This window comes from Engystomops pustulosus, chromosome 8 (genome assembly GCF_040894005.1).
Source record: "Engystomops pustulosus chromosome 8, aEngPut4.maternal, whole genome shotgun sequence".
Taxonomy (NCBI): domain Eukaryota; kingdom Metazoa; phylum Chordata; class Amphibia; order Anura; family Leptodactylidae; genus Engystomops; species Engystomops pustulosus.
Genome location: NC_092418.1, coordinates 83,059,569 through 83,077,224, shown reverse-complemented (window position 1 = coordinate 83,077,224; position 17,656 = coordinate 83,059,569). Strand labels below are relative to the sequence as shown.

Genomic DNA, 17,656 nt, shown 5'->3' with positions numbered 1-17,656 from the left:
TTTAAAACAGCACTGAGGGCAGAATGTCTGGGACTGTAGGAGGAGGCCATGTCTGGTGAACTCTGTGCTGGGTTGACAGCCTAGGTGCCCACAGAGAGGTCCCTGAGTGCCACCTTTGGCACCTATGCCATAGGTTTACCACCACTATTATAGAACATGTCATTATGTACTATAGAGCTTTTATCCTGTGTCAATCACTCAGTCTTCTTAAAGGATCTATCCACCTTTTAAGCCAACAATAAGCCAACAATTTGAGATCTGTGGCTGTCTGCCATTCAGGACCTATTCTTGGAATGTGTGACTCTTAATATTCATGGGAAGATTATGACCACAATAAGCCCTGGGCTTATTATGGAAGGAAAATTGAGGGGCCCCAATTTTTTTAAAGGTTTGACATTTATTGCCTACATACAGCACTAGAACTAAGCTTATGAGAAAAGGAGGGAGGTCCCTTCTGTTGGCTTTCACTTTTACATTTTAACAACCCTTTTAAGGATAAACTTCAATTTTAAAAAGTTTGGGGTCCTTAAAGGAAAAGGATTGTAAACCAAACACACTGACATGCTGTGCTCTCTCCGCTCTTCTCTTAGCTTCTTATATCTCTGTTTTCTCTAAACAAGACTTTTACAAATTATGTAAATGAGCCTGAGGGGCTTCAGCCTCAATCTATGGAGCCCGATGCCCCTCGGTCTCATTCTCATAATTTTTAGAGCTTTTTTTTTGTAAAAACAAGAGGATAAGAAGCTAAAAGGAGAGTAGATCCTGCCAGAGGGGCAAACACCAGTATGTCATTGTGCTTGGTTTACAATCCTTCATCTTGGTGGTAGATTTCTTTTAAGGTAACACACATTATAGCATGGTATATCTATGTAGTGACAAATGTCAAATACATCTATCAATGGAGAAGTTTAGAAAATTCTCCAATGTAAACTGTATAAGAACACTAAGATTCTAATGAGCTAATGCTCGGTTAAATGGACTTTTATAAAGGTCTCTCAATCATTGTAATGGGTCAGATGTAATGATATATTTTACCTGTAGTGGCAGCACAGTTGTTGCACACTTGCAATATTAAAGCAAATCCAAAAATGAATCCTAGTACTAATAGTAGTGTTGGCTTATATAGTAGTATCTTATGATATTGCCATCATATATACAAAATATTACTGCAGGTGTGGCTTTGGGTTCAATTGAAACTACTCCTAATTAAAAAGTTAAAATCCAACAAGGAGATCATCTGAGTCCATGTTTGTATTCCAGTGGATTTTTGTTGTGTACTTTCTGTACAGTTTACATTTGGAAATACATTGGATTTTCTTAAAACGTCACATTACATTGGCAAGAATACAGGTTTACAGATTAGCTGGAGTTCAAATATTATGATATTAGTCAGCACACGCTAAAATATTTGATTTTTAGTTCCAACTAACTATTTAGACGGGGGTTTCTAGCGAACAGCAAACATCCAACAAAATTGTAACATTTGTTAATTCAAGAAATAAATTTATTAACTTTATTGACTACGGTAATTTTATAGTTTGGTAACTTGCCGCCCCCTTGTGGTGGTTCCTTGTAGTAATGGCAAATGGAAAGATGATGGACATTAGATAGATATGACAATTGATAGACAAATGTTTGATAGATAATTGACAGTAGCTAGATAGGCGATGGATAGATGGGAGATAGATATGAGAGAGATGATATGAGATAGATAGATATACTGTATATGCGATAGATAGATAGATAGATAGATATGAGATAGATATGAGATAGATATGAGATAGATATGAGATAGATATGAGATAGATATGAGATAGATATGAGATAGATAGAGAGATAGATATGAGATAGATATGAGATAGATATGAGATAGATATGAGATAGATATGAGATAGATATGAGATAGATAGATAGATATGAGATAGATATGAGATAGATATGAGATAGATAGATAGATAGATAGATAGATAGATAGATAGATAGATAGATAGATAGATGGGCAGATAGATAGATGGGCAGATAGATGGATAGATAGATAGATGGGCAGATAGATAGATGGATAGATAGATAGATAGATAGATAGATAGATAGATGGGCAGATAGATAGATAGATGGGCAGATAGATAGATAGATAGATAGATAGATAGATAGATAGATAGATAGATAGATAGATAGATGGGCAGATAGATAGATAGATAGATGGGCAGATAGATAGATAGATAGATAGATGGGCAGATAGATAGATAGATGGGCAGATAGATAGATGGGCAGATAGATAGATGGGCAGATAGATAGATGGGCAGATAGATAGATGGGCAGATAGATAGATGGGCAGATAGATAGATGGGCAGATAGATAGATAGATGGGCAGATAGATAGATAGATAGATGGGCAGATAGATAGATAGATAGATAGATGGGCAGATAGATAGATGGGCAGATAGATAGATAGATGGGCAGATAGATAGATAGATGGGCAGATAGATAGATAGATAGATAGATAGATAGATAGATAGATAGATAGATAGATGGGCAGATAGATAGATGGGCAGATAGATAGATGGGCAGATAGATGGGCAGATAGATAGATGGGCAGATAGATAGATGGGCAGATAGATAGATGGGCAGATAGATAGATGGGCAGATAGATAGATAGATAGATAGATAGATAGATAGATAGATAGATAGATAGATAGATAGATAGATAGATAGATAGATGGGCAGATAGATAGATGGGCAGATAGATAGATGGGCAGATAGATAGATGGGCAGATAGATGGGCAGATAGATGGGCAGATAGATGGGCAGATAGATAGATAGATAGATAGATAGATAGATAGATAGATAGATAGATGGGCAGATAGATAGATAGATGGGCAGATAGATAGATAGATAGATAGATGGGCAGATAGATAGATAGATAGATAGATAGATAGATAGATAGATGGGCAGATAGATAGATAGATAGATAGATAGATAGATAGATAGATAGATAGATAGATGGGCAGATAGATAGATGGGCAGATAGATGGGCAGATAGATGGGCAGATAGATAGATAGATAGATAGATAGATAGATGGGCAGATAGATAGGATATGGATGGATAGATAGGATATGGATGGATACATATGAGATCGATAGATAGATAGATAGATAGATAGATAGATTGATTTATTGATAGAAAGGTGAATGGATAAATAGATATGAGATACATAAATAGATAGATATGAGATGGATAGATAGATGTATAGATAAATAGATAGATGAGATATGAGATTACATTGTAGCAGAAGCTACATTTGATTAATCTAGTTATCCAGTATTGAGATCAGAAATACCTGGTGTGCTATTGTACTAACCCTACTCAAAACACAAACACCAGATATGCACAGAAACTATATTGTTGAGGCCCCTTGACGAAGGCAGCGTGCCGAAACGCGCGTCGGGGTACTTGTGCATCCTGGTGGCTACGTGCATCCTGGCACCTAGGTAATTATTTATACTGTTATTTATACTGTCATTCACCATATCAGATTTAATCATCACGTCTGTGACTGTATCGAATGACAGTCTCCCTATAGGCCAGTGATGGCAAACCTTTTGGTGACAGAGTGCCCAAACTACAACAAAAATCCGTTTATTTCCTGTGAAGTGCCAACATGGCATTTTAAGCTGTAACTTATTACTACCTGTTCTTCCGATCTTTCAATCGTATCGGCCCCCTGAGGAAACCAATGCAATTGAAAAACGATGGGCAAATTCAGACTCAGACATTGTAGCTTCTCTCCAGGGTCTTTCGGTAGAGGAAGAATGGTGGTTCCAGCAGGAGGACCTCCAAAGATATTGCAGTTCTGTCAACACCTTCTCATTTTTCATACAGTTCCAAACAACTTTAAAACAGCACTGAGAGCAGCATCTCTTGCCTGGGACTGCAGGAAGATTTCATGAACTCTGTCCTGGGGCAATGGTCTAAGTGCCCACAGAAATGGCCTTGAGTGCCACCTCTGGCACCCGTGCCATAGGTTCGCCACCACTGCTATAGGCCCAGGAGACAGAGTATATGCCACTGTGTACTGACATCTCCATGTCACTATGCCACCTCGATGTTTTATGTAACCTGTCCAGCATTAGCTGCTATCCCCCCCAAAAAATTGTATGTTCCATACCCTTGATTGTGCATGTTTTTATGGTAATTGATTAACTTGATTAATAAAAACTTTTTCTGCTACATGCCTTTTCAACAATATAGTTTCTGTGTATATCTGGTGTTTGTGTTTTGAGTAGGGTTAGTGTATCTATTTCCAGCAACAGACATTACGATTCCAAATCGAGGACCATCGGGTGGTATCTGTCTTCCTCGAAAATCGTTCTTACATCGTTATTTACCTAAGGCTCTGTTCATTGTATATTGTTGATCATAGACTATAAACTTAATGGGTATAAAAAGATACTATATCAACACACTGTATACCATTAATAGGATTCAGATAACCCACCATAGAAAAAGTGTTTTTCAAAAAATGATACAACCTATAGATAAATAAACCAAATAGAAATCCTCTTCATAGGAATTTTAAATACATCTAGACCAAAGTCTAATAGAAACTCTTGCTCTGATCCAAAGGGTCAAAGGGTATGGCAAAATACAAAGACATACTGTATAGTAACGCTATAAGCCTTGGGCAGGTACAATCAAGTGTGATGTAAATTCTGCAGCCATTCAGCAATGTGCCATACACCCATCATTGCCTTAGTATTATATTGTACTTTTTGTCCATACATATATATATATATATAATTATAATCAGACTATTTTTATTAACAGTTTACACTTACAACAATGTAAACTAACAGTCTAAATGTGTAGCTAAATAATACATAATACATTGAGTATGAAAAGATTGCAAGAAAGACAACACCATATGAACCTGAAATTAGGCTGAAATTTTCACAGCTTGCATTTTCTGCAGAAAACCCTTCCACTATGCTACCACTGTACAACGCTGGAAACTAGATAACTGTGACTGTGCAGCGATCACACCTGATGTAATATAGATTTTCCCAGTGCGAATGATTGTAGTAAATTATATTGGTATATTATATTGATTATTAAATAATTGCCTACCTCATATATTCAGATTATGTCAGATTTGAACTATGTATATGTGTATAAATGATAGATTTTGACTTTTATTGGTTTCTATTTTCAGGGAGTTATAGCAGAGCTAAAAATCATTAATGATCCCAGACAGGCAGAGATGCAATGTGATGAAGAAGGAGACGATTCTGATGTGGTGAGTCCATCATCTATCTCCCCTAAAAATGTTTAGAAATGCTAACTTATTCATTTATGTATAGTAGAAATAGTGGATACAATCATGAACTTTATTATAAGGTTCCTTCATGTTATTCAAAAAAAAAAATTTTGTACCATAGAAAAAATATTCCTGAAAAACCTAAAATTTTTGACGTTTAATACAGAATATATGAAAGCAAATATAGAAAAAAGCTACAACTCAACTCACATATTAAAATGTACAGACTACTGCCCTCTAGTGGCTATTTTCAGTGTTATGTTTGCTTGCTGCCATCTAGTGGTCATAATGTAAAACTGTTTCTTTTTCAGATTTCTGGTGATTTTGGCAGTGGCATTCCAGAGAAAGAGATTGTGGAGGTAAGAAGAAGAAAAGATAGATCATATTTGTAGTGAATTTTCTGTATGGTTCCTCTATAAAGATTGCGAAAAGTAAAAAATGGATAACAAAAATGTTTTTTCCTATTTACTATTTAGGTGGTGACCAGGGCTCCAACAAGACTCAAGGAACAAGCACCAATCACAGTACCTCCCATACAAAGACCATCCTTGGAAAAAGAGACTATAAAAAGAGTGGAAGTAGAAGGTCAGGACTAAAGTGAATGTGTGAATTCAGCCCTAGAAGAGTAAATGTGTGTGTTTTCTGTCCAACAATGATTGGTTGATCTGAAACACTCTCATCCAGTTGTCCTTTGTCCAAAATTTCTGGTAGGCCCGCAGCCATCACCCGGCTTACCAGGGCAAGTTCCGGGGCTCATGGGTGCTGGAGGGGCCCACTCAGGCGGTGAGAAAAAATTTCAGCCCCTGGATCAAGTGCACCAGTGTCGCTTTAAGACACTGGTACAAATGATCACCTTCCGGCTCGTGTCATTTTCTGCCTCTATGCTAAGCATAGAGGCAGAATCCATAACTCACCTTTACTCGTTCCCCTGAAGTAGCGCTCCTCACTGTACGCTACAGCTCTGAAGCTGACGCACATCATGATGTCATCACATCAAGTGTGCCGGCTCCACGTAAGGTGGCTACAGGTGCTGCTCCAGGGGAGCAAGGAAAGTTGAGTTTTTTTCTTTCCCAGAGTGGGGGAGGATGGTGTGGCTACAGGGGGAGGGGCAGTGTGTCTTATGGCTGGGGAGGACAGTGTGGCTACAGGGGGAGGGGCAGTGTGCCTTATGGGTGGGGGAGGACAGTGTGGCTACAGTGGGAGGGGCAGCGTGCCTTATGGGTGGGTGGGGAGGCAGTGTCGCTGTGTAGGGGGCAACATTGTGGCTATGGGAGAGGGGGCAGTGTGACTATGGGGAAGGGGGCAATATGATTATGTAGTCGGGGACAGTGAGGTTATATAGGGGGCAACATTGTGGCAATGTGGGAGGGGGCAGTGTAACTATGGGGGAGAGGGCAATATGATTATGTAGTCGGGAATAGTGTGGCTATTATAGGGGGGGGGGGAGTATGACTACCTGGGGCGGGGGCAGTGTGGCTAGTTGGAGGGGATACTGTGGCTTATGGACTGTGGTTTATGGGGGACAGTGTGGCTACGTAGGGGGAGGCAGTGTGGCTTATGGGTGGTTGGACAGTTTGACTATGTAGGGAAGAAAGTGATGCTACGTATAGGGGGACAGTGTGGCTAATGGAATGTGGCTTATGGGGGGACAGTGTGGCTACGTAGAGGAGATGAGGCTACGTAGTGAGGCTACGGAGGGCGGGGCAGTCTTGCTACTGGGGAGAGACCCACTAAGGGGCTCACTAAGGCTCTGTTGCCCAGGGGCCTACCTAAACCTGGAGCCGGCCCTGCTTGCTGGTGATATATATCCTGGAAAAACTCACTATTAAAATTTTAAAGACTCCTTTAATCATGTTAATATTTCTTCATTACTATCATTGCAGGTCAGCCTGGCCAGAAAGGAGAGAAGGGAGACCGAGGTGAGAAGGGCGATAGAGGTCCCGAGGGTCCTAAAGGAGACACTGGTGACAGTAAAAATGCAGGTCTTGGGCCTAAAGGAGAAAAGGTGAGAGTAGTACTGCTGGGAACTTTGGGCAGACCTGACATACACAGTATGTGTGTATATACCATGTATTAAACCAAATCAAACAGATCTATTCCATCTGCTCTATCTGAGAGGAGGGTATCACAGCAAAACAGCTGCTCTCTAAGATAATAGTCTATGTGATTCCATACAGGATTTCTAAGTAAAATTTAAAAAGTAAAAAGAAAACTCTGATAGGACAGTGAGAGTCCTGATTACCCCTCCCACACACAGTGATTGGCAGCTTTCTGCGTACACACATTGATGCAGGGAGAGCTGTCAATCATTCTGTTTGTGGGCAGGGTATTCAGGACTCTTACTGTCTCTCCAGGAGTCCTGTCATGATTTACTCTACTAACTCCAATACTAGAAAGAATATAATAAAGTGATCTTTTTCTCTATCATATCCTAACAGCTTTGCCAGGATATATTTTACAAGTAACCTGTATCTCTTATCCACATCCTAGGTGATAAACATCTGAATACTAAGGGTCTTACTGCTGGACCCTTATGGCCACTAGATTGATGGTCCCAGGGTGGCCCCAACTAGTGTTTAGTACTGTGGATAAGTGATCAATGATATTTGTGTAAAAACTTTTCTATAGTGATTCAACTTTTATTTTTCCACCTCTAGTACAATACAATACGATATACATGAACTTTGTGAATCGTTTAATAAAAGAAGACATTATTGCTGCATTACACTGAGTTAATAAAATGTTTTTATTGTTTTAGGGTCAGAAAGGCGAAGTTGGACTTAAAGTAAGTATCTGTTTTCTTTATGTAATTCTTTAATTGGTCCTTCACAGATTAACAATCCATTCATCTTTTCATAGGGTGGAGCAGGATTTGGATATCCTGGTGCAAAGGGACAGAAAGGTGACCCTGGCCTTCCTGGCGCTGCTGGGCCACCGGGTCCTCCAGGGCAATCTATTATACAGACTAGTGATGGAAGTACTGTGCAGCAGGTCGCCGGACCTCGAGGACCTCCAGGTCCAGCTGGACCTCCTGGGAAAGAGGGAGAACCTGTAAGTGAGATATTACAAAAATATATTCCAGACACAAAAAAAAATCTACAGATTTCAACACTATCAACATTTCATAGTAGTGAACAGGGTATCTGAAAGCCTTCTGAGCTCAGTCCACTTCAGACAGAAAAGGAGGCTAATAATTAACTGTTTCTATACCTAGATAATATTTCCTTTGATGATTCAGCTCTCTGAGGAGATTACACTATTCAGGAACTGTCTGTAAAGACTTAAATGGGTTTCCCCATGAAGCAAGTTAGGCCCAAGTTAGGCCCTATGCCACGGGAATGTGGGGTCCGAGGTAGAATTTATCTTGAGTGAATGGGATAATCCGTAACTAGTAGTAGTGTTAGTTACCTAGTATTAATGTAGCTAATGTTATTTCTGTAACATCTATATTGTACACGTGATATTTCTTATTAGGAGCTAATCCCTACTGTCTGATTTCAGGGTGACCCTGGAGAAGATGGCAAAACCGTAAGTAACTGTTATCACTTATATGCCCTTCACATGGGCTGCATGTTACATAGAATAAATTATGCTTCATTTAAGGTTAAATAGTTACCAATCACGACTTTAGCTTTGCCTGAACCAATGGATACAACTCTTTTTAGTAAATGTGTTACTCGGATAATTTGACCTGATATTTGAAGGAACTTTGCACTTAAAAAAGCTTATATTCTGGCCATGCAAGTTTATAAGCTTTAAATGAACTAACTACATCTCCAAATCAGTGTCTCCAGCCTCTCTGGGCCACAAATTAATCTCAGACTATAACTTTGATACAAAAATGTAATCTTTATTAAAATGCTTCACAAACAATACAGAAAATTCTGGATGCTAATAAAAATAAAGGAAATAACCTTGTATCCCTCCTGGTGTAAAATACCCATAAATCACAACTGCATATATACCCTGTAGGCCTAATCCCGTAACGTCCCGTATACCACTCTGCCCTACACAGTAGATACTTAGTGGACATATGAAGTAGAGATTGGTATGTTAAGGGATTAGGTCTACAGAGTAGTTGTACAATTGTGACTTATTTGTATTGTATACCTGGAGGGATGCAAGGTTATATCCATTGGGGGAGATTTATAACAAGTTTCTTTTCTAGTTGCCCATGAAAACGAATCGGAGCTCACACAGCCTTTTATCTCAAACTGTGTAACTATTTCCATTAGTTAGATGCTACAGAATAACACATTTTGAATGCTGGTTTCTAGCAACACACAATGTGGGGGGATTTGTCAAATGCTAGCGCATCTTAATTTCTGCTCTGATCTTCTGATATATCAAATAGCACACTGATATATAGCAAATACACACTGCATATACAGTCATACGCATATGCAGTACCATATACAGTCATACAGCATATATATATATACTCATACAGAGTGTACATAGCAGTCGGCACGAAGTAGACATAAGGGATTCCAGTACTATTATTCTGCTTTCCCCTCCCCCCAAATTTCTTGGAAGATGTGCACTGCACATATTATGTACAATGTGCAGAATAACATGTATATAATGGTGCACATGCTACATTCTTCAGTGTGTCAGGTCAGATGCCAGGGCCCCCTGAATCTTCAGGCCCCATAACAGCTGCTATGGCTGCTGCATCTGCAGTTAAGCCACTGGCTGCACCCATGAAACATGTCATCTTTCATTGAAGCGTTTTTGCATGTTCACTTACGGTGCCTCTCACCATGATCACCATAAGAATACAACCTGGTGACCCAACACCATGATCTACTGCTCTGAGCCTTATCAGTAGCTTACAATCTACTGTTCGGTTAAGTACAATAATAGTTTAAAAATGTGATTTTATATAAAGGATGTAGGTAAATATACCTTTATATGTTTGATACATACAGGGTGAAATTGGACCTCAGGGATTCCCAGGAACACAAGGAGATCCTGGACAGAAGGGAGATAAGGTAACCAATTGTAATATCGGAATATTTTCTTGTTTTAATAAGGATTTGGAATATATAAAAAGAATATAAATATATTTTGGAGCAGTGGGATTTGTAAAATTTAGCTGGAAACCCATATCAAATGTTTAGACAATTACTCAAAATACATTCAAATCCCTCTATATTTGTCTCTAATAATATGGTTGTCTCTCTTTCAGGGTGAGCCAGGAGTTGGAGTTAGAGGTCTTCCAGGACCACCAGGACCTCCAGGCCCACCTGGCCCTTCTTCCAAAATGGACAAACTGGTAAGACTCTTATTTCTCTTATTGTCATTCTTTGTTTTTCTTTTTTTGAAAACTGAGTGAAATCTCAAAAATGAGCGAAAAAAATGATACATAGATTGTGATGTAGATGGACAGGGAAATTGAGATCATGAGAACACTGTAAATGCAGATTTGTCAGGCAAGTGAGAATAAATAAGCAATTTAAACCTAAATAAAATGAAGACAAAAAGGGAATTTACCAGAAATGGCGGAACATTAAATATGTTAAATAAATCAAAATAATATACACTAATACAAACACTAGCACACAGCACTGTCTATTGGCCCAAACATCACAAAAAATGAATACCTAACAAAGAATATAGGTGACACAGTACCCAAAAGAGAAGCGTAGCACTAGCTCTCTCCCCCCTAACACCAGTGACTGGTTGTCACCTTGTACCTGGATGTACATATTGCATCCAGACTTGACTGGTGGGTACTTGAACAGAACTAGATTTCTTTAGCCTGTAAAAGAGATGATTACGAGGGAACATGATTAATTTATATAAATATATGATTGGTCCATACAAAAAATATGGTGGTAAGTTGTTCCAGGTTAAATGCAATCAAAAGACGCGGGGGCACTGTCTCCGTCTGGAGAAAACAAGGTTTAATCATCAGAGGCAACAGGGCTTTTTTACTATGAGAATGGATCATCTGTGGAATAGCCGAACTCAGGTGCAGGTCACAGTAGGGACAGCAGAGAGCTTCAAGAAGGGTCTAGATGCCTTTTTACATCAAAATAACATTGACGGCTATGGTATATAGAGTGATTTCAGATAAATCCCTACCTCATCCAATCCCTTGCCGTCCTATGTAAGAAGCATGATGGAAAGAAAATAAAATCTGGGCAACCCCTTTAAACACTATGCTTATTTAATACCTTAATGACTGCTGTATCAGGTTTTAGTGCGTATTGACCCAAAGAAAAGGGTATTTATGTTACATAGGTTTCACAATAAATGCAGATATTTTTTTTTTTACAAAAAAAAATTCTTTCTTTTTTAAATATACTGCACAGAAAGGTTTAATATAAGTTAAACAATAGGACAAATTAAACCTAAAATTGTGCTATTAAAAACTACATTTTGTCATGAAAAAAACAAGACCCCATACAGCCATGGTAACTGGAAAATAAAAAGTTATAGCTTGTAGAATGCAAACAAAGCCTTGGCATTAACATGGAGGACAGGGGCAGAGATTACATTATTGTCATTCCATTTGTTATATTTCCAGGTTTTTTTGGAATGTGTTTTTTTTTTGTCTCACTGACACCGATTTATTTTTAGACTTTCATTGACATGGAAGGTTCTGGATATGGAGCAGACCTGGAGAACATCAGAGTAAGTCTATATTAATGCAGTAAACTGCGGGATAAGCATTTTGTACTTGCTGACTGGTCCTCTTTAAGAAATATTGATACGTTTGCATGTACTATAGAGACAGCCTCCTTTTTCTATGAGGTTTGTAAAGATTGACGCTCTAGCAGCGCCCTCTATAGATGAACATCAGGAAGGCAAACTACAGTCATCACTTCTCTGATACAAGGAATTGGAAGAGAAATTGCAAACAACCCCTAATTATACCTATCCATGGGTATGGCTAGGATATTATTTGTGAATTTAGATCTCTGCCATGCTCAGTGCATTGAAATATAGTTTCAATCTCTTTAACAAGATTATAACTAGAGTCCCCTTTTTCCCTCAAGTCAAGAACTTTACCAAGTTATCCAGTACTTCATTTTAAACGTCTAGATTTAGTAATGTAACTTTCAGCAATGTCTCACTATTTTCCTACTTCTTGCAGGGACCACCTGGTATCCCTGGCCCACCCGGCCCTCCTGGTGTACCTGGATTGCCAGGAGTACCAGGACAGTTTGGAACGAACAACACAGGAGTACCTGGTCCTCCCGGCCTACCTGGTAGACCTGGACTTGATGGACAGCCCGGTCCCCCTGGTCCTCCGGTAAAGTTTTAAACTCTGTTAATGGATAATTTACAATATAATATTATCTTTGTCTACTTTTATACTCACATCTGGATGGGAAGGGGGGCTACACAGATACTATGGGGCATCTTTATCATACGCCTGCACTCATGCGCTGGCATATGATAGGCTCTCTGCTGCATATGGCAGACATCAAGAGGCTTCCGTCTGCCATAGAAATAAATGCAGATGTGAAAAGTCACCGGCAGCAGCAAGTGCGCCGGCACGGGGACAGTAATGCCCTGCACCGGCCCACTACCGGCAGGCCACGCCCCCTTTACACCCCACTTTCGTGAAGGGGGTGGAGAGGACAAAATAATCGCAAGTGCTAGCAATAAACTAGCATTTGTGATTATTACAGGGTGCCACTGACGTGGCACAGAGGCCTTGGTAATTATGCCCCTATGCTATTATTGTTGTTAATATCCTATTGTTGCCCATAGTCGGGTAACAGAATTGTTAGCTGTATATTCTGAATTTGTTCTTTTCATCTTCTATGATTTAGGGACCCCCTGGCAAAGATGGGACTCCAGGGACACCAGGAGTAGCTGGCGAGAGGGTAGGTTTTGTCGTATGCATATTCTGGATGCTCTCTGAGTTGTAAGACTAAATACAGCTGAGGAAATAAGGAAGGGAAGTGATTTAAAGACGGGAGACAATGCTGTGCAGAATATCCCAGAAGAATATGTGACCTCTTACTGAGATTTTTTCCAAAAGCTAAAAAGCTAAACCCCTTTTCCACTGCATAATATGTGTTCAAAGTGTTTGGTTTGGATCAGCTTGATTTTCAACTACAGAAAGAACTTTCTTCTTCCTCTGATGATATAGCTGGCAATGACCAATCACAGCTGAGAACTTTGAACATGAGACATTATAGCACTGCTTCAAATTACTTTGTCCCCAAGTACCTTCAATAGTACTAAAATACTGATACTATTTAGCAGTAATATTGACAAAAGCAGATAGATCTTACTACCATGAATTGTAAGAGAGTCAGAAAAGGAGGAAAAATGTATTAAAACTATGGTCCTGTTGGTGCACAGCAAATATAGCTTCTCTTGTAGAGGCTACTACCTCTTCTCTAGGGTTTATGAAGCCACGCTTCCCTATTAGTAAAGATATATTTCCCATGTATCTGGCCATATTTGTGACCTGTCTGTATGTCTGTCATTCATTCTCTGCTTATTTTGTTCCCATACAGGGCACAGATGGTGAAATTGGGCTTCCAGGAGCTCCTGGACTAAAAGTAAGTTGTTTCCCACATGTAAGATGAGGGATGCTGGAGCCCAACTTTTCATAACACCAATGCACTAGAATTTCTCCTTTTGTAACTATCCCATAACATGCTCTGGAACCAGGAGGAGAAGCCCTGATGATGAGTGATGGCACAGCACAAAGATGGACAATATTTAGGGACCAGCCTGACCTGTGTCCGGCTTAAATTGCATGACATGCAATACTCCTTTACCCCCATCTATTTTGGGTCCCTAGCTACACCTTTCCATAATGGTTATGTTTTATAGTCAGTTTCAGTCCTTGAATTGATTTTTTTACTTTCTGGGAATTATTTTCAATGTCTCACAGAGCACCTTGTCTCCAATCCCCTCCTATCTGAGGGAGATTCTCTCTCGTTTTTCCCTTGAACAAGTATCGCAGGTAACAAGTGGCAAGCTCCCAGCATGGATTGTATTCTGGTTCTGTGCTTGGCTATTCCAGCATGCAGTGTAAGGCCTACTGCACATTCCCGTTTTGGCCTGGTGGGAGGTTTTAGCTGCCCGATCATGGTGCGGTGAGACATGGCGACTTCACTGGACCGTGTATAATAGAAGTCAATGGTGGCCGTGAGCTAGCCACAACTTGGTCAACTGGCTCCTGCCCACCATAAATGGTCTTTTGCATGAGGCCTAAGGAGTTGTATAGACATTTACCCAGCATGCAGAGGAGACTGACCCCCCGCTGTACTGGCACCATAATACTTACAGAGGACCTGTGCTGGATACTACTGGAGATGTATAAAAAATGTGAGATCTGGTCATTATCATTACCCTTGTCAATTGGACAATGTCTATCAGAGTCGGGCAATGTCCCTCATTTGAGTAATGGTAACCTATGGTGTGTACATTATTCACACATTTCCAGGAAGAATAACCGGCTAGGTGCACCTTGGAGCTCTAAACATGAGTGTTATAATATTAGCATTTTATTTATCCTGACAGGTCCTCTTTAATATTATCCTGTGGTAGCCATAAACATCCTGGCATGTAGTGGACAGATTTGTAATGTGTGCGATTCACGTAGCTCGTGCGCCCGATTTCCTGCATGTGTCGCTTCACCGCTCAGGTCCCCCAGAGTTCACCTTCTTCTTCCCAGTGCATGTAAGTGCATGGCTTGCAACACAATTTAAATGTTAAATCCTGCGCGTTGTCCGAATCCGTTGGATTGTCCGAGGGCCCACCCGTCCCACCCCCCACCCCCGATTTGTGCCGTGTGAAAGCTGGCGCCGATTTGCCAAAATCCGATCACGTGCGCCAAAAACCCCTTCTAAATGCGGCGCACATCAGAAATCGTCGCCCCTTAAGTAGACCCTTAGTAAATGAGCCCCAATGTGTTTTGTGTTACCATTTATAAGTCCTTAAAGGGTTATCTGAGTTTACTAATAATTTAGGACAGGGCTGGGACAGGCTAATTTAAATACGTACTAAAATACGTAATAAACACGTACTTACCTTCTCCAGCGCTGCCGATGTCCCGCGCCGCGGTCCATCTGATCTGTGCGCTGGTTTGATTATAAGGGCAAACAGGGAGCTTCCGGCACCTTCTCCCAGCGCTTACAATTTGGAGAGTTAGGGATGGATGAGAGGAGCCAGCCACATCGCCGGCTGGAAGCTCCCTGTGCGTGGCTTCCGTGCCCCTGAAAACAAACAGGGGCACGGATCAGACGGACCCCGGCGTGGGACATCGGCGCCACCGGAGGAGGTAAATACCGTTTATTATTTTTAAATGGCCCGCCCCAGCCCGGTCCTAAACTATTAGTTAACTCTGATAACCCCTTTAAGGGATTTATGTTGTGTGAACTGTGTTAATAGAGGAGAAAATAACATTTTAACCCACAAAAAGATGTTAGCAAAAAGTTGAAGTGTAGAGCATGAGGGAAGGTTTTGGAGGATAAATGTTCCCATTATTTCATAGTCGATGTAACATTCATTTTATTGTATTAATCAAGTCTGGCCTTTAGATGGCAGCAGCAATACAAGCTGGATTCACACTTTGTGTCATGCTGCAAAATGAAAATAACTGAGTTTTTACCATTTTTTTCTGTTAATGATTCTATTGCATGAAAAGTTAATACATTTTGGGGTACCAGATGTAAAATTTTGAGGTCACAGTTTTATAAATAGCAGGAAAACAACACAAGTGGTTGTGATCTAACTATATCAGTGCTGAAATTAACTAATTATCTAGAAATGCTAAGCAAAGAGGAAGTGCAATATTATAGAAGATGTTTATATTCTCTCATTTTGCTGCTAGATGACTAGTACAGTAAACATCTGTCTGGGAGATATGTGATACAGGTTACATTGATAAACCAAGGGCCCAATCTTACTCTCCAAAAGCTCATTGTCAGTCATCCCCTATTTTTATAATTTCTTTATGATCACGTGGAATTACCATAGAGTGGCCTTAAATATCCAGGCATGTTGTGAAGAGTTGTGTAGAGTGCCATGTTTTTAGTTATTAAAACAATCGAAGAGCATAGACATATCTAGATTTTTAAAATCTTAATATTTTTACCCAATTTTCTTCTCTATAGGGAAGTGCTGGAGAACCGGGAACACCAGGAACCCCTGGAGAAACAGGCTTAGCAGGACTTCCAGGACCCATCGGACCACGTGGATTACCTGGACCCCCTGGGCCTCCTGGTCCTGGATTAGCTGTTGGATTTGTAAGTAGCCATAAATCCAGTATGTAGGAAGACACCATTACAATGGCTAGAAAAAAATGTGTAACTTTTTGTTGTAATTATGTACCATATAGAAGCATGACTTTGTATTATTAAGACCCTAATAATGACTATACATGGTATTTGGTGGTGGTATACATTTAGAGGGATATCTAATGTATGTCTGAAGAATAAAAGTTGAATGAGACAAGAAAATGTTAGACACATTTCTCATAGCCCCATATATAAGGTTTATAAGTCTTCATTTTTCCCCCTAGGATGACATGGAAGCTTCTGGATTTGGATATGGTGGCCGTGGAGTTCGGGGTCCACAGGTAGTAATAGCAATGATCTAAGAATTACTGATGTTTCATAAGATACAATGGTGTCATTGGAATATATAAATGTATTGACTATGAATTGTCAGTGTTACCAGATTATTGACACTATTCCCACATACATATATTCATACACGTGCCCCCCAGGTAATTTCGTTCAACTTAATAGAACTCAAGTGTGAGTAACGCTTGCACAATATCATTGCCAACACCTTTCTAAAAGATGCAATTCAAACAGATCTTTTAAAGGTAATCTATCATGGATAGATTCCTTATAACATCAACTTTTAAAACTATTCTAATGAGCAAGAAGTGCTCCGCAGAGCCCATATGTTTGTGCAGGAGCACTTTCCCCTTCCCAATGTGTGAAATCACAGCAAGCAGAGGGAGGGGGAAGTGATGACTGAGCAGGAAGAGGGGGCGGGACATGGTCTTGTTACAGCAAGTGTAACTGCCTGTGCAGAGCATGGAGGGGTTCTGGTAATGTCCACCATGGCACTTAGCATAATTTTGAAAGGTGATTTTAGAAGGAAGGACAAATATAAAACTATTACAGTCACGGTGTCTGATTCTATAAGTTGGATTGGATGGCTGGATTCACACACGGCAGCGCATGGGGAGAGGAGGAGGAGGAGGTGAGCGCTGCTCACCCCCGCACCTCTCCATAGGGATACATGGCGCACGGCGCTGTATGCCGTGAAAAGATAGGACATGTCCTATCTTTTCACTGGGTACTGAGCGGTACGGTGATTTTACACTTGACATTTGCACCAGTTATT

General features: G+C 40.1%; 1 protein-coding gene across 3 annotated transcripts in view; it reads left to right on the top strand.

The window, feature by feature from the left end:
* COL18A1 (collagen type XVIII alpha 1 chain) overlaps positions 1 to 17,656 on the top strand; it is a 117,240-nt gene that overhangs the window by 83,260 nt on the left and 16,324 nt on the right. For all 3 annotated transcript variants that reach the window (XM_072121560.1, XM_072121558.1, XM_072121559.1), the window contains 15 exons: positions 5,210 to 5,293; positions 5,626 to 5,673; positions 5,791 to 5,899; positions 7,198 to 7,319; positions 8,073 to 8,099; positions 8,174 to 8,365; positions 8,816 to 8,842; positions 10,246 to 10,308; positions 10,506 to 10,592; positions 11,903 to 11,956; positions 12,420 to 12,578; positions 13,105 to 13,158; positions 13,801 to 13,845; positions 16,411 to 16,542; positions 16,818 to 16,874. In XM_072121560.1, coding sequence (XP_071977661.1) covers positions 5,210 to 5,293; positions 5,626 to 5,673; positions 5,791 to 5,899; positions 7,198 to 7,319; positions 8,073 to 8,099; positions 8,174 to 8,365; positions 8,816 to 8,842; positions 10,246 to 10,308; positions 10,506 to 10,592; positions 11,903 to 11,956; positions 12,420 to 12,578; positions 13,105 to 13,158; positions 13,801 to 13,845; positions 16,411 to 16,542; positions 16,818 to 16,874 — 1,260 coding nt within the window. The remainder of the gene's footprint in view (positions 1 to 5,209; positions 5,294 to 5,625; positions 5,674 to 5,790; positions 5,900 to 7,197; positions 7,320 to 8,072; positions 8,100 to 8,173; positions 8,366 to 8,815; positions 8,843 to 10,245; positions 10,309 to 10,505; positions 10,593 to 11,902; positions 11,957 to 12,419; positions 12,579 to 13,104; positions 13,159 to 13,800; positions 13,846 to 16,410; positions 16,543 to 16,817; positions 16,875 to 17,656) is intronic.